At 36.5% G+C, this 17,941-nt stretch overlaps 1 protein-coding gene across 1 annotated transcript; it reads right to left on the reverse strand.

Annotated features, from left to right (window-relative positions):
- Nucleotides 1–15,270: 15,270 nt before the first annotated feature.
- On the reverse strand, nucleotides 15,271–17,395 carry TMSB4X (thymosin beta 4 X-linked). Its single transcript, XM_032226983.1, has 3 exons — nucleotides 17,278–17,395; nucleotides 16,036–16,149; nucleotides 15,271–15,741 (listed from the first exon to the last, which is right to left on the reverse strand). The coding sequence occupies exons 2-3, from the start codon at nucleotides 16,133–16,135 to the stop codon at nucleotides 15,707–15,709; spliced, it is 135 nt and encodes a 44-aa protein (XP_032082874.1). The 5' UTR covers nucleotides 16,136–16,149; nucleotides 17,278–17,395; the 3' UTR covers nucleotides 15,271–15,706.
- Nucleotides 17,396–17,941: the final 546 nt, after the last annotated feature.

Consider the following 17,941-nt stretch of genomic DNA (forward strand, 5'->3'; position numbering starts at 1 on the left):
TACACATTATGCTGTTGGTGCTCTCTTTGCTTCTGTCCCCAACCAAGCATTGAAACAAAATTGGGAATTATAGTACAAAATCCTGTGGTTTTCTGCTCACAAAAAAGGCTCATGAAGTTCAGTCGAGTTTACTCTCAAAACTGTACGAATAAAACTGCTGGCAGCCTAAAGGAAAAAGAAGATCCTAATGGCATCTATTGTGGAGTTATTGTGATGAAATAATTCTTCCTACTTTGTCAACATTAATCTTGGAAAAAAGGGGTTTAGTCACTCTTTTCATAACATATTGCTCTGCTTTCTTTGCTCTTGACTGAAAATACAGCAGGAGGAGAAGGAGCCTTTTCTGTTGGACCAGTTTCCTTCCCTTGTTTTTCGAAGAAAGAAAATGGAGTGGGAGGAATGAAGCTTTTAGCTAAGGGAACAGCATGTGCGATGCCACCTGATTAAGCAACTCCTTGCTAAAAATGTACCCATCTTAGTACTTAGGTTAACTCTCAGAGACCAACTCTATGATGTATCTGATTGCCTGGGTTCCGTTATATGCCTAATATGGGGCATTTTGATATTATTCCAGGTTCTCAAAAAACTTTGTGGTATTTCAAACATTTTCTAGAATATTCAGATTAATCCAGTTCAGTAGATTTCAAAGAAAACAGGAGCAGCAGCAATAACAATATACTATATTAGTGAAATGTGTGGGCATCAGTAACCTGAATATATAGAGTAGAATGTATAGTGTGCTATTTATATAACTAATGGCATGGCCATAGTTATTGCCTTCTTTTTATTTATTTAATTCTTCTCTTTTTCACATAGACTAGAAAATGCAGAACAATTGATTGAACAACACCAACTTTTTTTCTTCTTCATTGCTTAGCTGAGGCTTATGAGATGTCAACCTAAAGAAGAAAGTTTTCCATTGGATTAAATTGTGCTAAATAAAAATTACTCAGTATTCAACTTAATCTTAGCAATGAATTTTGCAAAAACCCCATCTTAAAGACAGAAAACATTAATGTGAAATGATTCCATTGTTATTTGTATCATATTCTGTAGGATTAAAGTAGTGAGCATTGGTTCTCAGAAGTTCAGGAGTCATGCATTAATGCTATTAAAATTAATGAGATGTTTAATGTAAATTAATGCAATATTCTTAAACAAATTATGGACTTACGGTTTGGACGTGTTGTCTGAAGGAGCTGTTGGTTGTTTTTTTAGCAGCTTCAGCCCCGAGACTGCGTTAAGCTGTCTAAACAGCATTCATCAGCTGTTTGACAAATTGATTACCTCTCCTTCGGGCAAAGAAGGAGAGGTGAGAAGTTGAGCTTGGGAAGTGCTCCACTAACCTCCCCCAGGAGATAAATCTGGGGTGTAGAAGGTGTGAGCCTCCCTGCAACTCAGCGAACTCAGTGCCCGGGATTAATTCTGCCTTTTTGCAGAAACGAAGACACACGTCCACCCTTTGCTCAACGATTGATTTATACCTGAATCCAATACAGGCAGAGAAATACCAGAGAACTTCCAATCGTATGTATTCACCAAACTTTAACTCCATTTTTCTAAAAAAATTCCTTCTAACAAACTACTTGGAAGAAAGATAAAGATGGCGCTGAAGAATTTTGTAGGCGGGGTTGTGCTGTGATGTTACAAACTATTACAGAGCTTAAGATCATTTACAGATCATTAAATCAGCAGTGATTTATTAGAAAGCTACAGAATAATAACTGGAACAAGCGGTCTGCCTGGATTTATTAATTGGGTGCAAGGTAAGATTAACTGAAGAAATGGCTTCTAAGCAAGCTAAATCAACTATCACTTCTAAAAGTGCAGGGAGTTCACCTGCTCTGACAACTAAATTACAGTCATTGTTGCCTCCTCAATCCCCCCTCCTTCTGGAGAACCTCTGATTCAAGAAATATTGCAAAGAGTATTAAATGATGCTTTAAAAGACCATGCAGCCGCAATGGAAATTAAAATACAGGAAAAGATTTCTGTTGCTTTCAAGGAGATTTCGGAAGAAGTGTTGGGATTGGTCCAGATTCGTAATCAAGAAATTAGAGAAGATATTTTAGATGCTTTTAAATGCTTATCTGGCTATGTATCAGCATTGGAGGATAAAGTGGAAGATCTTAGTGATTCCAATATTAATCTGGTAACTAAGATGCATGTAGTTCAAGGCAAGGTTGTTGATGCAGAAAATGAAATTACAATGTTGCAATACAGACAGATGGAATTTGCTTTAAGAATAAGGGGCCTTAAAGAGAAAAACCAAGAAAATCTGAAGGAGATTTTTTCAGAAGCCTTTGATCAATTGATGGGTCGGCCAGGAGGGGACTTTGACTGGCAAATTGACAAGATATATCATGTTAATTCATGGGTTGCCAGACAGAAACAACTTCCAAGGGACATTGCAGTGTATTTTGCCACAAGGAACACGAGGAATTTGATACTACAAGAGTCTTACAAAACCAAGTTGCAAATTGGGGGCCAGGAGGTGATCGTTCTGAAGGAAATACCACCCAAAATGTTGAGATCTAGAAAGGACTATGCCTTCTTAGTGGATGAACTCAAAAACCCTCAGCTACAGTTCAGATGGGAAGCTCCAGCCAGATTAGTGGTCAACTACCTGGGATAAAGATATCGTCTTAACTCAGTTTGGAAGACTATAGAGTTTTACAGCAATATACTGAAGGCTGGACATCCCCCCCCCTTCCAGGACCCAGAGAAAGAGAGCAAGAAGGACAGAATAGATAGCAAGATACCCAAGGATCATTGCTGGTCGACCAAATCCAGACACCTCTGCTGGAACTAGAAGGAGCGAAGGAGCAAAGACAAACCCATGCGGTCACTAGGCATATGGAACAAGAGTTAAAGAAGCAACAAGCTTTGCAACAAACTTACGCAATCGCTAAAGAAGTCATAGATTCTAGCTCAGAAGCGGTGGGAGGAGCCAGTCCGAAAGCCAAACTACAGGATTTCCAGATGGCTCTTAAAAAGCTTCAAGGAGCTAAAGATGACCACTAAATTCTTAACTTGGAATGTCAATGGCTTAAATTCACCACAGAAAAGGAAGAAAATAAACCATTATTTGAAACAATTTAAGAATGATATAATTTGCCTGCAAGAAACACATATTAGAACAACTGACCAGAAATATCTGATGAACGCAAGACTTGGACAACACTTTGTAGCCTCCTCCCCAGAGAAGAAAAATTGTATAGTTATATACCTAAGAAAGGACATGAAAGCTGAACTAATTTAAGCAGACTCCCAAGGAAGATATATTGCAATAGAACTTATATTAGAATAGCAATAGTAGCAATAGCAGTAGACTTATATACCACTTCATAGGCCTTTCAGGCCTCTCTAAGCGGTTTACAGAGAGTCAGCATATTGCCCCCAACAATCTGGGTCCTCATTTTACCCACCTCGGAAGGATGGAAGGCTGAGTCAACCCTGAGCCGGTGAGATTTGAACCGCTGACCTGCTGATCTAGCAGTAGCCTGCAGTGCTGCATTTAACCACTGCGCCACCTTGGGAAGGTGAAAAGAAGGGAAAAAGTTACTCTTAATGGGAATATATGCTCCCAATCAACAACAAGACAAATTTTACAAAATGCTCCATACTAAGTTAATACAATGGGACTATAGATCTTGCATATTAATGGGTGATTGGAACGGAGTTTTGGACACCAAGAAAGACAAGAAGGGTCTCCTGCAAAATATCCAAATGCGAGCGAAACTTCCTAACTCTTTTTTTTATATGATGGATGATATGGAGCTAAGAGATATCTGGCGAGAAAGAAATGCAAAAAAACAGGATTTAACATTCTTTTCTGATAGACATCAATCTTTTTCCAGGATTGATTTCAAATTAACAACAAATGATTTGCTTTCCAAGGTAAAGAAGACGAAGATGTGTTCCAGAGCCTTAACAGATCACAACCCGGTTTGGATGGAATTGGAATTTGGGAAGGAATCTAGAAGATGTTGGAGGTTAAATGAAAATTTATTTAGATATGAGAAAAATGTTAATGAATGTAAAAAACTGTTGAGAGAATACTTTGTTTTTAACATGAATAAGGGTACATCTATGGAAATGGTTTGGGATGCAAGTAAAGCGTACATGCGAGGAGTCCTAATAAACTTAAATAAGTTACATAGACGTAGACAGGGGGAAAAAGGAAAGGAACTAGAGGAAGAGATTAGGAAGAAAAAACAGGACTTAATATTAAACCCAGGAGATAAGAAGATTAAAGAAGCAATTACCCTATTACGAGCGCAATTTAATATGCTGATGTCAGATCAGGTGGCTACTAATTTGTTATATGCAAAACATAATACGTTCTGCAATGCAAATAAACCAGGCAGATGGTTAGCATATTTGACCAGGAAGAAACAAAAAACTCGTAATATACCAAAAATATATTATAAAGGAAAAGAAGTTTATCAACAGGATATGATCCAAAAGGCCTTCCTTGATTTTTTTACAGGATGGTACACGGGTGATAAAATACAAGGCTTAGATATGGATAGATACTTGGGTAAAGAAAAAATACCTATAGTTAAGGAGGAGCAGAGGGAGAGATTGAATCAACCAATAACCTGGGGAAATCCTCCAGGTAATTAAACAGTTAAAGGCTGGGAAAGCACCGGGCACAGATGGTTTGACAGCGGTTTATTATAAAAATTTACAATTAGAAATGGTAGAACCCCTTAAGGAATTATTTAATAAAATCCAAGTGGAAGGAAAGGTACCTCCATCTTGGAGGACAGCTTTCATATCCTTGATACCTAAAGAAGATCAAGATCTTAGTCAACCAAAAAATTATAGATCTATATCATTACTCAATATAGATTATAAAATTTTTACTAAAATATTAGCGAATAGGTTAATGTTGGTTATTCAGCAACTGATTCATAATGATCAAACCGGTTTTATACAAGGAAGAGAAGTAATGTAAGACAAATTGTTAAGACACTGGAATATTTGGGAAAGAATAACCAAATCCCCGCAGTGCTTATATTTCTAGATGCCGAGAAAGCCTTTGATCAAGTGAATTGGCAATTTTAATGAAAACAATGCAAAAGATGCAAATTGGAGAGTATTTTCTACAATCAATCAAAGCAATATATCAGGAACAAACAGCACAAATTATAGTCAATGGAAGTTTAACAGAACCATTTAAAAACAAGAAAGGTACAAGACAGGGTTGCCCCCTATCACCATGTTTATTATAACCCTGGAATTATTGTGGAATAAAATACGGGGGTCAGATGATTTACAGGGAATCAAGATTAGGCATCAAGAATATAGACTACGTGCATTTGCAGATGACTTGGTTATAACTTTAATCCAACCAGAGAAATCTATCAAGGTTTTAATGAATATGATTAATCAATATGGCCAAGTATCTGGGTTTAAAATAAACCTAGAAAAAACAAAGATGCTAGTTAAAAATATGAACACTAATCAAAGGGAAGACTTAGAAAAAATAACAAGATGTGAAATAGTGAAATAGTTAAAAAGGTTAAATATCTAGGAATTTACATTTCAAACGGGAAACTATATGTATAATTATGAACCACTATGGCATAGTATACAGGCAGAGATGAAAAATGGGAAAAAATACAATTATCATTGTTGGGAAGAATAGCAGCAGTGAAAATGAATGTCTTGCCTAAGTTCCTATTTCTTTTTCAAATGATACCAATACTTTAAAAAGACGCAAATTTGCTTGAATGGTAGAAGTGTATTAACAAATTTGTTTGGGCAGGGAAAAAGCCAAGAATAAAACTTATAATAATGCAAGATGTACGTGAGAGAGGAGGCTTGAAAATGCCAAATTTAAAACTATACTACGAAGCAGTAGTTTTATCAATAATTAGTGACTGGATTAACTCAACAGAGGATAGGTTATTGAATATCAGGGGCATGACTTGATATACAGTTGGCATGCTTATTTGATATACGACAAGAAGGTAGATAAGACATTCAAAAGTCATATATTAAGGAATGCTTTATTCCGTGTATGGAAAAAATATCAATATAAATTAAATGAAAGGATACCTATCTGGGCAATTCCCAGACATGCAATAGAGAACGTAAGTATAGTACAAAAACATGATGTAACTACATATAGACAGCTTCTTACTATAGAAAGAGGTGTGTTTCAGTTAAAACCCTTGAATGTACTAAAAGAGGAGAAGGTAATCCAAACATGGTTTCAATATGGACAGTTGCAGGCTAGATGGAAAAAAGATCAGAAAATTGGTATCATGCAAAATGAGGACAATCTACTAAAAAAAATCAGGGTTCAAAGTCAAATGCACATAAAAAGGTCATGTAATGTCCTAATAGAAATGGATTCTGAAACAGAATTAGTTAAAGATTGTATGATAAAGTGGGCACAAAACTTTGAAGAACCAATAATGTTGGACACTTGGGAAAAGATATGGGTAAGAAATGTAAAATTTACACAAGCCCAAAACTTGAGAGAGAACTTTTATTAGATGTTTTATAGATGGCACTTAGATCCTAAAAAATTGGCTTGCACGTAACCGAATTTACAACCTAAATGCTGGAGATGTGATTGTACTGATATTACCATATATGGTGGACTTGCAAAAAGGTTAAAGCATTTTGGATAAAAATATGGTGGATTATGCAAAATATTTTTAAAAAGAGGATAAAGTTTACCCCTCAGTTATTCTTGTTAGGTATAACTACTGATTGTACTGTTATAGAGACTAATCTGATTTTGAACCTAACAACGGCAGCGAGACTGTTGGTGGCGCAATACTGGAAGAAGGAAGATTTGCCTACTATTCAAGAATGGACGCTAAAAGTAACAAACTTAGCAGAGATGGCTAAAATATCAGCATATCTTAAGGATCATTCAGATGGGAAATATAAACTGGAGTGGAGAAGATGGATTGATTATATTCAAAATAAATATGGGACTAAAAAATTCCAGATAGCTTATAATTCAAAAAGCAAGGAATGATTTAATTTGTTTATAGTTAGCGTAACAAAAGAGGAGTTAAAGCACAAATGAAATATGATTGTTAAAAATTTATACCCTGTATTTGCTCTGGGAAGTCACGGGGGGGAGGGGAGGTTGGGGAGGGAGAAGGGCTCGGGTGGGGAAGGGACATAAATATTTGTAAAATCTTTTTTAAAAATTTTCAATAAAAAAAATAAACAAATTATGATTGCATTTCAGCAATCATAATTTCCAGACTGCAGACTGGAAATCAAGCGGTGTAGTGGATAAAGTTCTATGTACTAGTACAGGAGGAAATTTCCTTTTATCTTTCCTGGCCTGCTAGCTGAAGGAGTTGTTAAAAATGAGGAAGCAAACGAATTTGTACAATATGAATTTTTAAAGATTTCCTGTCTTATCTCTACTACTAAGCTGTCAAAATGAAATAACAATGTTAGCAAATTTCTCTGAAATCCACATCTCTTAAGAAATTGCAGGATAGGGTGAACATTAAAGTTCCTCCTTTACTGCTGAAGACAAGTGACTTTTAGATAGACCAAACAGAAAACATCTGAATAGGGTTAAATTATTTAATGTGCAATTATAAAGAGCTTGAGTTGTGTTGTGCTGTGTCTTTGGATGTAAATAATGTTTCTAATATTATGTACCTGAATGCTATCAAGGAATATTTTAAGGAGCTGAATTTTCACATACAGATTAATTTGCTCAACTGACTTCTTGCTTAATCTAGAACCACAAACTGTTGGCAATTGAAAAGAAAAAGGAAATAAAATCTTGCAAGTATGAAGTTTGAAACCCATAGATCAAATAACTCTCATCCTTTTAGCCATTACTTATGAAATTATAAATTAGCCTATCTTCTTATGTATTAATATTGTAATGGTTGTGTTGCTTTTGACTTTGTGTGCTGTTTGCCTAAAATATCCAACTGGTTCTGGCCAGTGTCTTCATCATCTTTTGTTTTCTACTTTTTTTAAAAAAAAACTGTTTTTCATTTTTAGCCATAATCAAAATCTAACATTTCCTTGGGTTTTAATAAGTATCATAGAGGAATGAGTAAACTTTTTGTTAAATTCAGAGTGCATCAAAGAGAATGGCATTTAAAATTGGATTGAGTTTTGGGAGGTTTTTTCTATAATTTTTTACTGCAATGTGATTGTTTTAGAATTTATTCCACAATTTCCATGTGTTTCTCTCGTCAGGTTGATAGTCAGTTCTGAGGGTCTCCTGCTCTCACACACAAAATACACAAAAGAAATCATTCCCACAGTTACAGTTCTTTAATATATATAATGACAGGCACCACCATTAATTTAAACCTTAAGCTCTATTGCAGAAGTTCCTGACTAATAAATATAAATGTCCTTTCCACTGAATAATTATAAATAAATTAGTGTGATGTATGAGACAGTTCTCCCAAGATCACGTGAGGACAGCAGGTCAGGTCCTGCTGCAAGTGTGCCAACTGAGCGCTGTTGGGGGAGAACTTTAGGATTGCACTCATCTGAGCATGAAGAGACCCATGTGCAGAACCCAGGACAGGCATTAATTAACTGTGCCACTGATGGTTCATTTCCAATTTCAGAATGGATAATCATCACATAATAAGTGAACTATTGTATGTACAATAGCCTGCTCATTTCCCTTCTTTTAAGGCATTGATCCAAAGGTGAACAGAAAAGGAAGACAAAGTGATTTTTAAAAGGATGTGAATAAACTGGGTGGGTTTTTTTTGCTTTGTTTTTACTGAAAATCTATGCCTTGGTGATTGTTATATAAACCAGTATTTCCCATCCTTCTCATTCCTCAACCTCAGCACCCTGGGGAATTTTGGGAGTCTGCACATCTTAAAGCTACCAAGATTGAGAAATACTGATATAAACAACTGAGGAAGGAAAGTTCAGTTATTATTTTGAAAACCGAAAGCAAAGCAACAGAAGGCAATTCAAGTATATTAGAATTAGCTCATTCCTTCAAAACTGATTTTGATTCTCTTCTGTATCTATTTTAAAACAAACCAAGGTTACGTTAGGCAAAAGCAAGCAAACGTGAAGTGCGCTGAGCTGTTTCTTAGGAACACTACACTTGTGTCCACAAAGTTCAAATAGGAAAGAAAGTTTTACCCAGGCTACTCTTCCACATTCAACACAACCACTTAGGTCACAGGGGTTTCGAGAAAACATAAAGGTCATGATATCATTATTATAAGAATCAAAAACAAACAAACCACTCATGTATCTATGCCTATTGTTATCTAACAAACATATGAGACGGGTGGGTTGTTGCCTGTCTTACTACCGGTTCGCAATCTGCCCATGTGCCAGACATGTGTAACGCTTGCATGCACTGTTCAGTGTAAATCGTTCTTTGTGCATGCACAGAACAATTTTCAGTGAACTGCACATGCACAGTTACTAAAAAAAAACCAAAAAGGCAGCGCCTTTTTGGCAAGGGAACCAGTTCGTGGGCGTGCCAGGCCTGGGTCGCTGCCGGTTCTGTGACCCAGGCCTGAATTCCACTACCAGTTTGGTTGAACCGGGCCGAACTGGCAGCAACCCACCTCTGATATGAGAGAAGGAATGAAAAAGTTCAATAACCACATCTACTCATCATAGCATGCCCAAAGACAAAAATGGCTTTAAAACCACTGCTACTAATACAGAAGAATAGTAAAATAAATTAGTAATCTAGCTATATTATATACAATGAATGAATATCAGAGGGAAGTAGATATTCTTAAACATTTACAGAATTTAGAAACCAATGAGATAATATTTCTGTTGAAAACCTAATGAAATGAAAGGATTGTTTCATATAAATTCTGCCTACATACTGAATTTAAATAAAAATAGACATGTTAAAAGATAATTAATAGATGAATAATTATTATTCTCTACTCTTATTACACTATCTTCCTGTTTAAAAATTCATATAAAATTAACAAATACATTTATCCAGCTATATAGTTTAGTTTAATAACAGGGTCCTCTTATGGCATTTGAAATGCTATTTGGTTGCCAAGCATAGAGCTGGTATGTGATGCAACCAGGAATTTCATGAGGATTTTCAATAATTATTATGTGACAGTGTTTGTGTGTTTATGCTGAAGAATCACTCTTCTTCTATTCATGCTACAGGGCATTTTAGTGCTAAGCAAGACAGAGTTTTGACTGGTTAGGCAGTTGTTGACATTTTTGGGGGATTTAGGGTTGAGTAAACTGTTATTTATAGAAGACCTCTGAGAAAAAAAATCCTCCTTCTTTTACTCACAGGTGAAAAGAATCATTTCTACTTCCCCATTGCCCGTTGCAAGAGGTTAGTGCAGAGCAAGCAAATCTCCCAAGCAATAAAGCAGTCTCATTCTGCAGTCACCTTCTACATATAGGAGAGGTTTTGTAACCACTCAAAAGGAATGCCATAACAGCATCTTACTGTTTATAGGAAATTCAAGTGATCTCTTATTCTATCTTCTGTGGATGGAAATTTGCTTTGCAAGGATAATTAACTTTTGTGATATCTGTTTCAAGTATGATTCTAGGCATATGGTACCTCTCAGAGATATGTCCCAATGTATATATGTGTATCTCTTACACAGCAACTAGGGAGAGATGATTAAATTTCAATTATTTCATTGCCCAGATATATATATATATATATATATATATATATATGTATGTATGTATGTATGTATGTATGTACGTACGTACGTACGTACGTACGTACGTACGTACATACATATATATATATATATCCTTTCAATTTCCCCATTTCCTTTGATAATTTTTCTTGCTGGAATTTTCTCACCATAACACACTGCTTTTCCTCTAGAATATCACCTAGTATAAAAATAGAAGCTCTAGAAATCTTGGTTTCTATTGCAATATATCATCAGTATATGTCTGCATTCTATACCTGTGCTATCTTTTATATCTATGTAGTCATTCAAACTAATTTGAATTATCGTGGCCTTTTTGCCTTTTCAGAATAATTTGCCTGGCACACTTTCATATCAATTAAATAAGAGATAAGATCTCTTTGTTGCTGTTACTAAGGAAGTGAATGGTTTCCAAGGAAATCGTTCATTATAGCACAACATTCAGGTTTGCACAGAAGTATAATGATTGCAAAACCAAATGTATATGCAATAATAGGAAATGCATTTGAATGGGTTTAGTCTAAAAAAATAAACATTGTTTGAAACTGCTTCAATAAATACATACATTGAATAAGAGGGCATGCTAACTGTACATGGAAAACAACTTGGGTCTTTAATATTTGGAAGTCAGAACAGAACCTTTTCATATCAGAAAGTTAAATTGAGAATTATTTTTTGAGTAGACATATAATATGGTTCATGAGAGGTTCCAGTGCTGACAATCATGAGAAAGAGAGGGGGTGGGATCCTACGATCTGCTTTGTTACAGTGATCCAAGAATCTGTTGCTTCTAATATCTTGCATCTAAAGCAGTGCTGCTGAATATTGTCCTTTCTACAGCTAAAGTAGTAAGTACCCATTATTAAAGGCAATACATTCAAAACACATTGGAACACATGTCCAAAATGTTTCCAGGAAAAAAATTATGAAAACTGCTCTGCTAAAAAGAGAGCCAACGACTATGTTGAAATGATAACTTTACAAATTTATTGACTCTTTGTAATTCTTCTCCTGACGAGGGGATTTGAGATCACTTCACAAGTGCTTCAGACAATTGCATCTCATGAGAAGACAGGCAACGTAAGTTTAGAGCTGTGGGGGACAATGCAACAGCTATCTTGTTCCAACCATGGTCTGCGCCTTCAAAAATATACTGGGTTTGAATACTTGCTTTTCCAACCACTCCAGAAATTGCTTGTTAACTGCTTTTCAATTATCAGTAACCTTTGGATCGACAAGTCTGAAAATACCAGGTGATTCTTAGCAAAAAGAAGTTTTAAATACAAATTTAAGAACTTTAAAACTTGGTTTTTGGTGCAGAATAAACATTCAAAGGCTGATTATAACTTTAATTTTGGAAAATTGCAAGTGGACTAAGAATATAGAAGTAGTTGTAGTTAAGATTTTTGGAATTATTTATAAGAATCCTTCTCATGAGAAAATGTTTTTATTTTGTGTTACTTAAAAGAACATGACAGAGTGGGACTTTGAAAGCTGGACACTAGATGGAACTAGACAGAATTAAAGACTAGAACTAATTAGAATAATATTTAAAGTTAACTTATTAATGCAAAACTGATCAAAAATATTTTAACAGTTGGCATATTGAAATATATTTTGAACAATAGACCTAAAAGTTAATTTTAAGAGTGTCAGCATATATAAAATGCTTAAAACATGTTATGGTACAGGAACAAATTTTACCAGACAAGACTGCAACTGATCTGAAAGTGAATTTGAAAATGACAGGCTAGGTGAATGATATATAAAAAGATCGTACACTAGATATATAAAAGAAATAATCTGATGACTTAATAATTAAAGTGAAATACAAATAACAAACCAAGAAACTAATCTGAATAATTTTCCTATACTGGATTTACAAAAAAACAGACTTCTTAAAGCTTTGAAGAATTTTATGGGAAGGAATAAAGAAAAAATAACAGATAATTCTGTTCTATGATATTGAAGGGACTAAAGATCAAGATTGTTAAAAGCAAAAGGAAAGAATATAATGTTAGTTTATTTGATCAATACTAGCATAGTTATTTCTGCTAATCCTTAATGGACTTTTGCTGATCAGGACAAAATGTATTAGTTTTGTATCATTGCAACTGTATTTTTAAAATAAAATTACTGTTTAAAAAAAGAGCACATGTCTAGAACAGTTTTTCTGTTTCAAAAAGACAATCATAAATCATAGTACTAAAGTTAATAAATACAGATCAAGCCCCAAATCACTTAAAGCAATGTTTGCTTGTGTTTGTTTATTTCAACATTATCTGAAGTTCACAATAATTGCAACATTATTATTAAGCAACTTGGATAGCTAAAAAGGAAACTTATCTAGATCGCAGTTAAAATATTCTGTGTGAACACAAAAACATGTGTTGAAGATATACATGAAGCTTACTGGGCGAGTTCGCCTAAGCCCATGGGACGAATAACGAATTACAAAACGGTTTATCCATTATGGATATATGTGAATTCTAAAGGACAAAATAGCAATCAAAAGTTTTGAAGATACCTTTCATTTCCTAAACCACCTATTTGCTTCTTCCATTTTCAGGATATGCTAAGGACTTTTACGGTACTTATTTCTACAGTGGGCTTGGATACAAGGCACCATATTTTAACTAATTACTTTGGGAGAATACTAATACTCAGAATGAGTTTCTTCAACAGCCTGTGAGAAGGTAGTGAGACAGACATGTTTCATACACAAAAGTATTAGCACATGAGTCAAGTTCATAAGTTCAAAATCATACAATTTCATATCTTGTAGGACAGTAAATTACACTGATTAGCTAATACGATCTCAAGCATCTAAACAGCATACTATTAGGGAAAGCTGTCTTAAATGCTATGGTCGGGTGTGCTAAGGCATGATGTTCTTGGAGTTTAGTATAGTTAGCACTGTAATTTGTAATTATTCCTTATGGCTCAGCATACTATGTGAATCCAACTGCTGTAGTTTAATCAATATGAAGTGATTGAAAAGATCCATGGCTTTAAAGTTTTTTAACTTAGTAAACAAAGCAAAAATAAAAATAAAAATTGAACAGAATAACCTTGTATTTGTAGCCAAGTACCATATGGGCAACCCCCAGGGAAATAGTCTTCAGAGCCTAAATGAAAAAAATGCTTGGCTGCTACTTTGTTTAAGATAAGGTCTTAGACCTTAAATAACGTCTTCTAATGTAATTCAAGCGTCCAATTTTTATTCTTATTGGTGAATTCACCGTAGACTTTATTTTTGAGTCATCACACTTTACTACATCCTGTGCTTTCTGATTAAGATCACTACTCTGTAGGTGGGTCTTTTTTCCTAGCTTCAGCAAAATGATTTCCTGTGTAGACCATAGATAGAGCAAAAGGAAATGTAATCCTACAGTACAGCTAGTTTTTTTTCAATTCCCCATTACATTTTTTTTAATTAAACAAATTCTTACTCTTACCATTCTGGTTCTTGAAATACAGGTTCTATTATCTGGACCCAAGTAGCATGCAAGCAGTGCAGAAATGTTTACCCTGAAAACAGCACCACTGATTCAAACAGGATTAATTGCCCAATAATCTTGTACTGCTCATACTCACCTTCAATGTGTGAAGTTGCTTTCAAAATTCATTTCTCACATGCACAATAGGGTTTTATATGTGAAATATGTAAACCTGCAGTTGGTCTTCAAGTTCTCTTCATGGTTTAGGTTCCCAATGATTTTTGAGAGAAGTGTACTCAGTGTAAAAAAATGGTAAGGAATCTGAAGCTCATCGAATGTTGAATTTTCCTGATGTCCCTACTAACCACCCAGGATAGAGCTGACATCACTCAACATCAAAAAAATCACAGCTTCTCACACCTGGCTTCAATTGCTGCATGGAACCAATTTTTAGTAAGTAAAATTGCAATTCATAACTTACATCAAACCATAAAGATCAGTTACGTGGAAAAACAGCTTAATATAAGTATCAAGCAAAATCGACAGCTTCAATATAATCATGGAAGATTTATGAGCAATGCCATTTAATTCAATGTAACTTTGAAAATGTGACTGTCATTATTGATACTTTACTGCAATGATAGCAACCGTAGCCTTCTTTGAATACTAAAAATACAAATCATGCTTTCCTTCATCCGGTACACATTCAACAGAACTTTTAGCTGATCTTAAGGGCCACACACAATACCCACCTTTGGATCCAATAATCCACTATCAATTGTGGAAAATCCTGAAAATGTTAAGATCCGAGTGGAAACATCTGAGGGAAAATGCTAGAATCTTATTGTTCTTAACCTGGGTGGTTCCTTCCAGGGCTCAAATATATTTTTATCTGTGCTAAATTCCTAATAAATGCACCATACAAAGGAACTGTACTAATAAAAGTCAGATTAGATTTGGACTTTGGAACTTCAGATCCACCGGCACTATGGTATTTTTTTTCTAGAGAACAATAGAGCATTAAAAAAAAACGGCTTGGTCCTAGTCTCAAACTGATGTAAGAATGCCAAAATTCTTCCATGACAGCATTTAATTCCACGTTAGCACAGGCACTTATGCTTCTTCGTTAGGTAATATGGTCCAAAAGAACAGATAGCATAGCAAAGTAATCCAGGTTTTAAAACATTTTATTTGCATATTAAAAAAATTGTGCATTCCAATAATTAAAATTATTTGAACAAAAAAAATGGCACTCGATTAAAATGCATTTTACAGCTCGCAGGACCCTGGTACAGCTTTGCGTATATTCATGTTATTAGATTACTGTAGTCCCTTCTTAGAATCTTCTTTCAAGAAACATGCAAGCTTGTGTGCCACCGGACCAGAAGCTGGACAGGCAGATGGAAAGGAAGGTGCCTTCGTTCAGCGTCAGTAATTCCCTCTGTTCTTTTTTGGGGGGGGAGGGGGGATGTGAAAGGGGCAGTACAGTCATTTTAAATTTATCCAACTCTTTGCATCTTACAAAGTTAAAACAGCTAAAAGAAGTAAAATAAGAAGGCAATGCTTGTGGAATGTACAGTGCATAATTTGGAAGGGCCCATTTCATTACGATTCACCCGCTTGCTTCTCCTGTTCAATTGCTATAAAATGAAGAGAGGATGGGTGGGGAAGAAAAAGAGAAAAAAAATTAAATGGCAATTGCATAATTAGCATTCAAAATGTAAATTTTAAAATGCCAGCCGTGTTAAAATTTGTAAATATAAATTGTATTTAACTTCATATATACATAGATATTTATGTACAGAAATATATACTACTTTGTTAATGAAATCCCCAGTAACATTAAGAAGTTGGTAAGAAAAAGCATATGTGTAAAGATGGTCTGACTTCTTTGTCTGTGTGGCCCACGCCCTCTTTTCTAAGATTTCACCTACTTTCTTTTGAAGGCAGTGGGTTTTTCTCTTGCGTTTCTGTTTTCTTCAACTTAGACTTGTCAAATTTCTCAATTTCAGCCATATCTGGTTTGTCAGACATTTTTATTGATTGATCTGTTAACAAAAAGACAAAAAAGATGTTATACTACACACTTCCTTCCCTCCTCCAGACAGTTCCTTTATTCCTTACCAGCTTCGGCATATTGTTTTAATAGTGCATAATAGCCCTTTTTAAAAAATCCTATTTCATACCCTTAGCCATGTATTCAGAATGAGAGATTCATCTACCTAATGTGCCTGGGGGGAGGGGGGATCTAAGGATCGCTGCATGCCCACATGGCAGGACTTCTGACGAGGCAGTTGGGAGAGGGGGAAGTGATGCATTAAATTAAAAAAATAATAAAAATCGTGTTACTAATAAAAAATAATCTGCTTTCTCCCCTTAAATAACTAAACCTCATCGCTGAGGGAGGGCGTGGCCGGATAGCCACCTCTTTCTTATTCCAGCCTGGACATGTGCAGAAAATCGAAGAAAGGCGAATTTCTTGCGAGAACGCCCAAGTGGGAGTCCAGACGGAGCTCCTGGGCGATGCTAAGCACATCCTCCATCTTGGGCGTCTGGCTCGATAGTTCAGTCGGCGGGCGCCTTGCCTTGTTCACAAAGAGAAGTCCCAACCACCGCCCTTTTTCTCGTTGCCGCACTTCCTCCAGCTCAGCGCCCTCGGCTCCTCAAGGCTGCCTATAGGAATTAGACAAAGACCAGCCCTTCCCACCAAACGGGCGCCCGGCTGCCTGACGGGGCGATAAGGCGCATCTACTGCCACCGTCCAATTAACCGATCACACCCAAAGCCCGAGCATTTTTTGCCTTCCTCCCGGAGGCTGATCGCGCGAGGCGCGTGCATGTCTCCCCCCCCCCCATATTTCCCTCCCCGAGCAAATCCCGGAGAAACAGCAAGGAGGTTCGGCTACTGAATGGCTTTCCGAGCGGAAACCTCTTCCCGCCATTGTACTGCGTCGCGCCACGATCTCCCCCATTTTAAGCCCCACGATGCTGTTCCACGATGGAGGCGCCGTGGAAGAACTGCTCCACGTACCCGTTCGACAAAGCGGCGACCGCTCCCCTCTGAAATCAAAGCTAGCCCCGACCCCACCCCAATCATTTTGACCCGGCCAGAAAGGAAAACTGCAAAACGTAAACATGCAAAAGCACCCACGAGAGAACTTAAACTTGTACCCTCACCAGTGAGACCGTCCCAACAGATGCAGCCCGAAACCTTCCCGCAGCCGCTCTGAACCGTAATATAAAAGAGCGTCTCACTGCGTGCCCAGTTATAGCTCCGCTTATATGCAAATTGCAGTGATGTCACCCCGAATCTGCTTAACTCTTTCACCATCGCTGCAAAGCTCGACTTCCCCTTAAAAAAACTCATTAAGACAATGTTCAAGCATGAAACGGGAAACCCCTCCCTCCAATTAACCCGGTCTTGGCCTCGCTATAGAATGAGCCATTTGCCCAGGTTTCGGTTCTCCTGAAGCGAGAAATGTTACCGGGGCTCGATTTCAAAAAAAAAAAGAAAAAAAAAAGCGCTATTTCTAGCTAAAGAGGGGAGGACGAATTTTCCTGAACACGCGGCTTTTATCCCCGAGCTGAAAAATGATTTCGCCATCGGGCTGCAAGATCGATACTGTAATGCGTGTGGGAGGCCTATCTTGGTGCCAGAGCCGTTTTATTTTCTCACGTTATCCTCTATCCCTTCAGCCAGAAATGCTCGGTGGAGGGAGAGTTGTCCCCGTGCAGTTTTGGAATCTAGTCGGATTGCTGGGGATCCCGAAAGCGCCAACAATGGCTGCTGACGGAGGAGCGCGTAGTAGGCAACGCCTAAATTCAGTCCTGCATATAACAA

Source organism: Thamnophis elegans, chromosome 11 (assembly GCF_009769535.1).
Source record: "Thamnophis elegans isolate rThaEle1 chromosome 11, rThaEle1.pri, whole genome shotgun sequence".
Taxonomy (NCBI): Eukaryota; Metazoa; Chordata; class Lepidosauria; order Squamata; family Colubridae; genus Thamnophis; species Thamnophis elegans.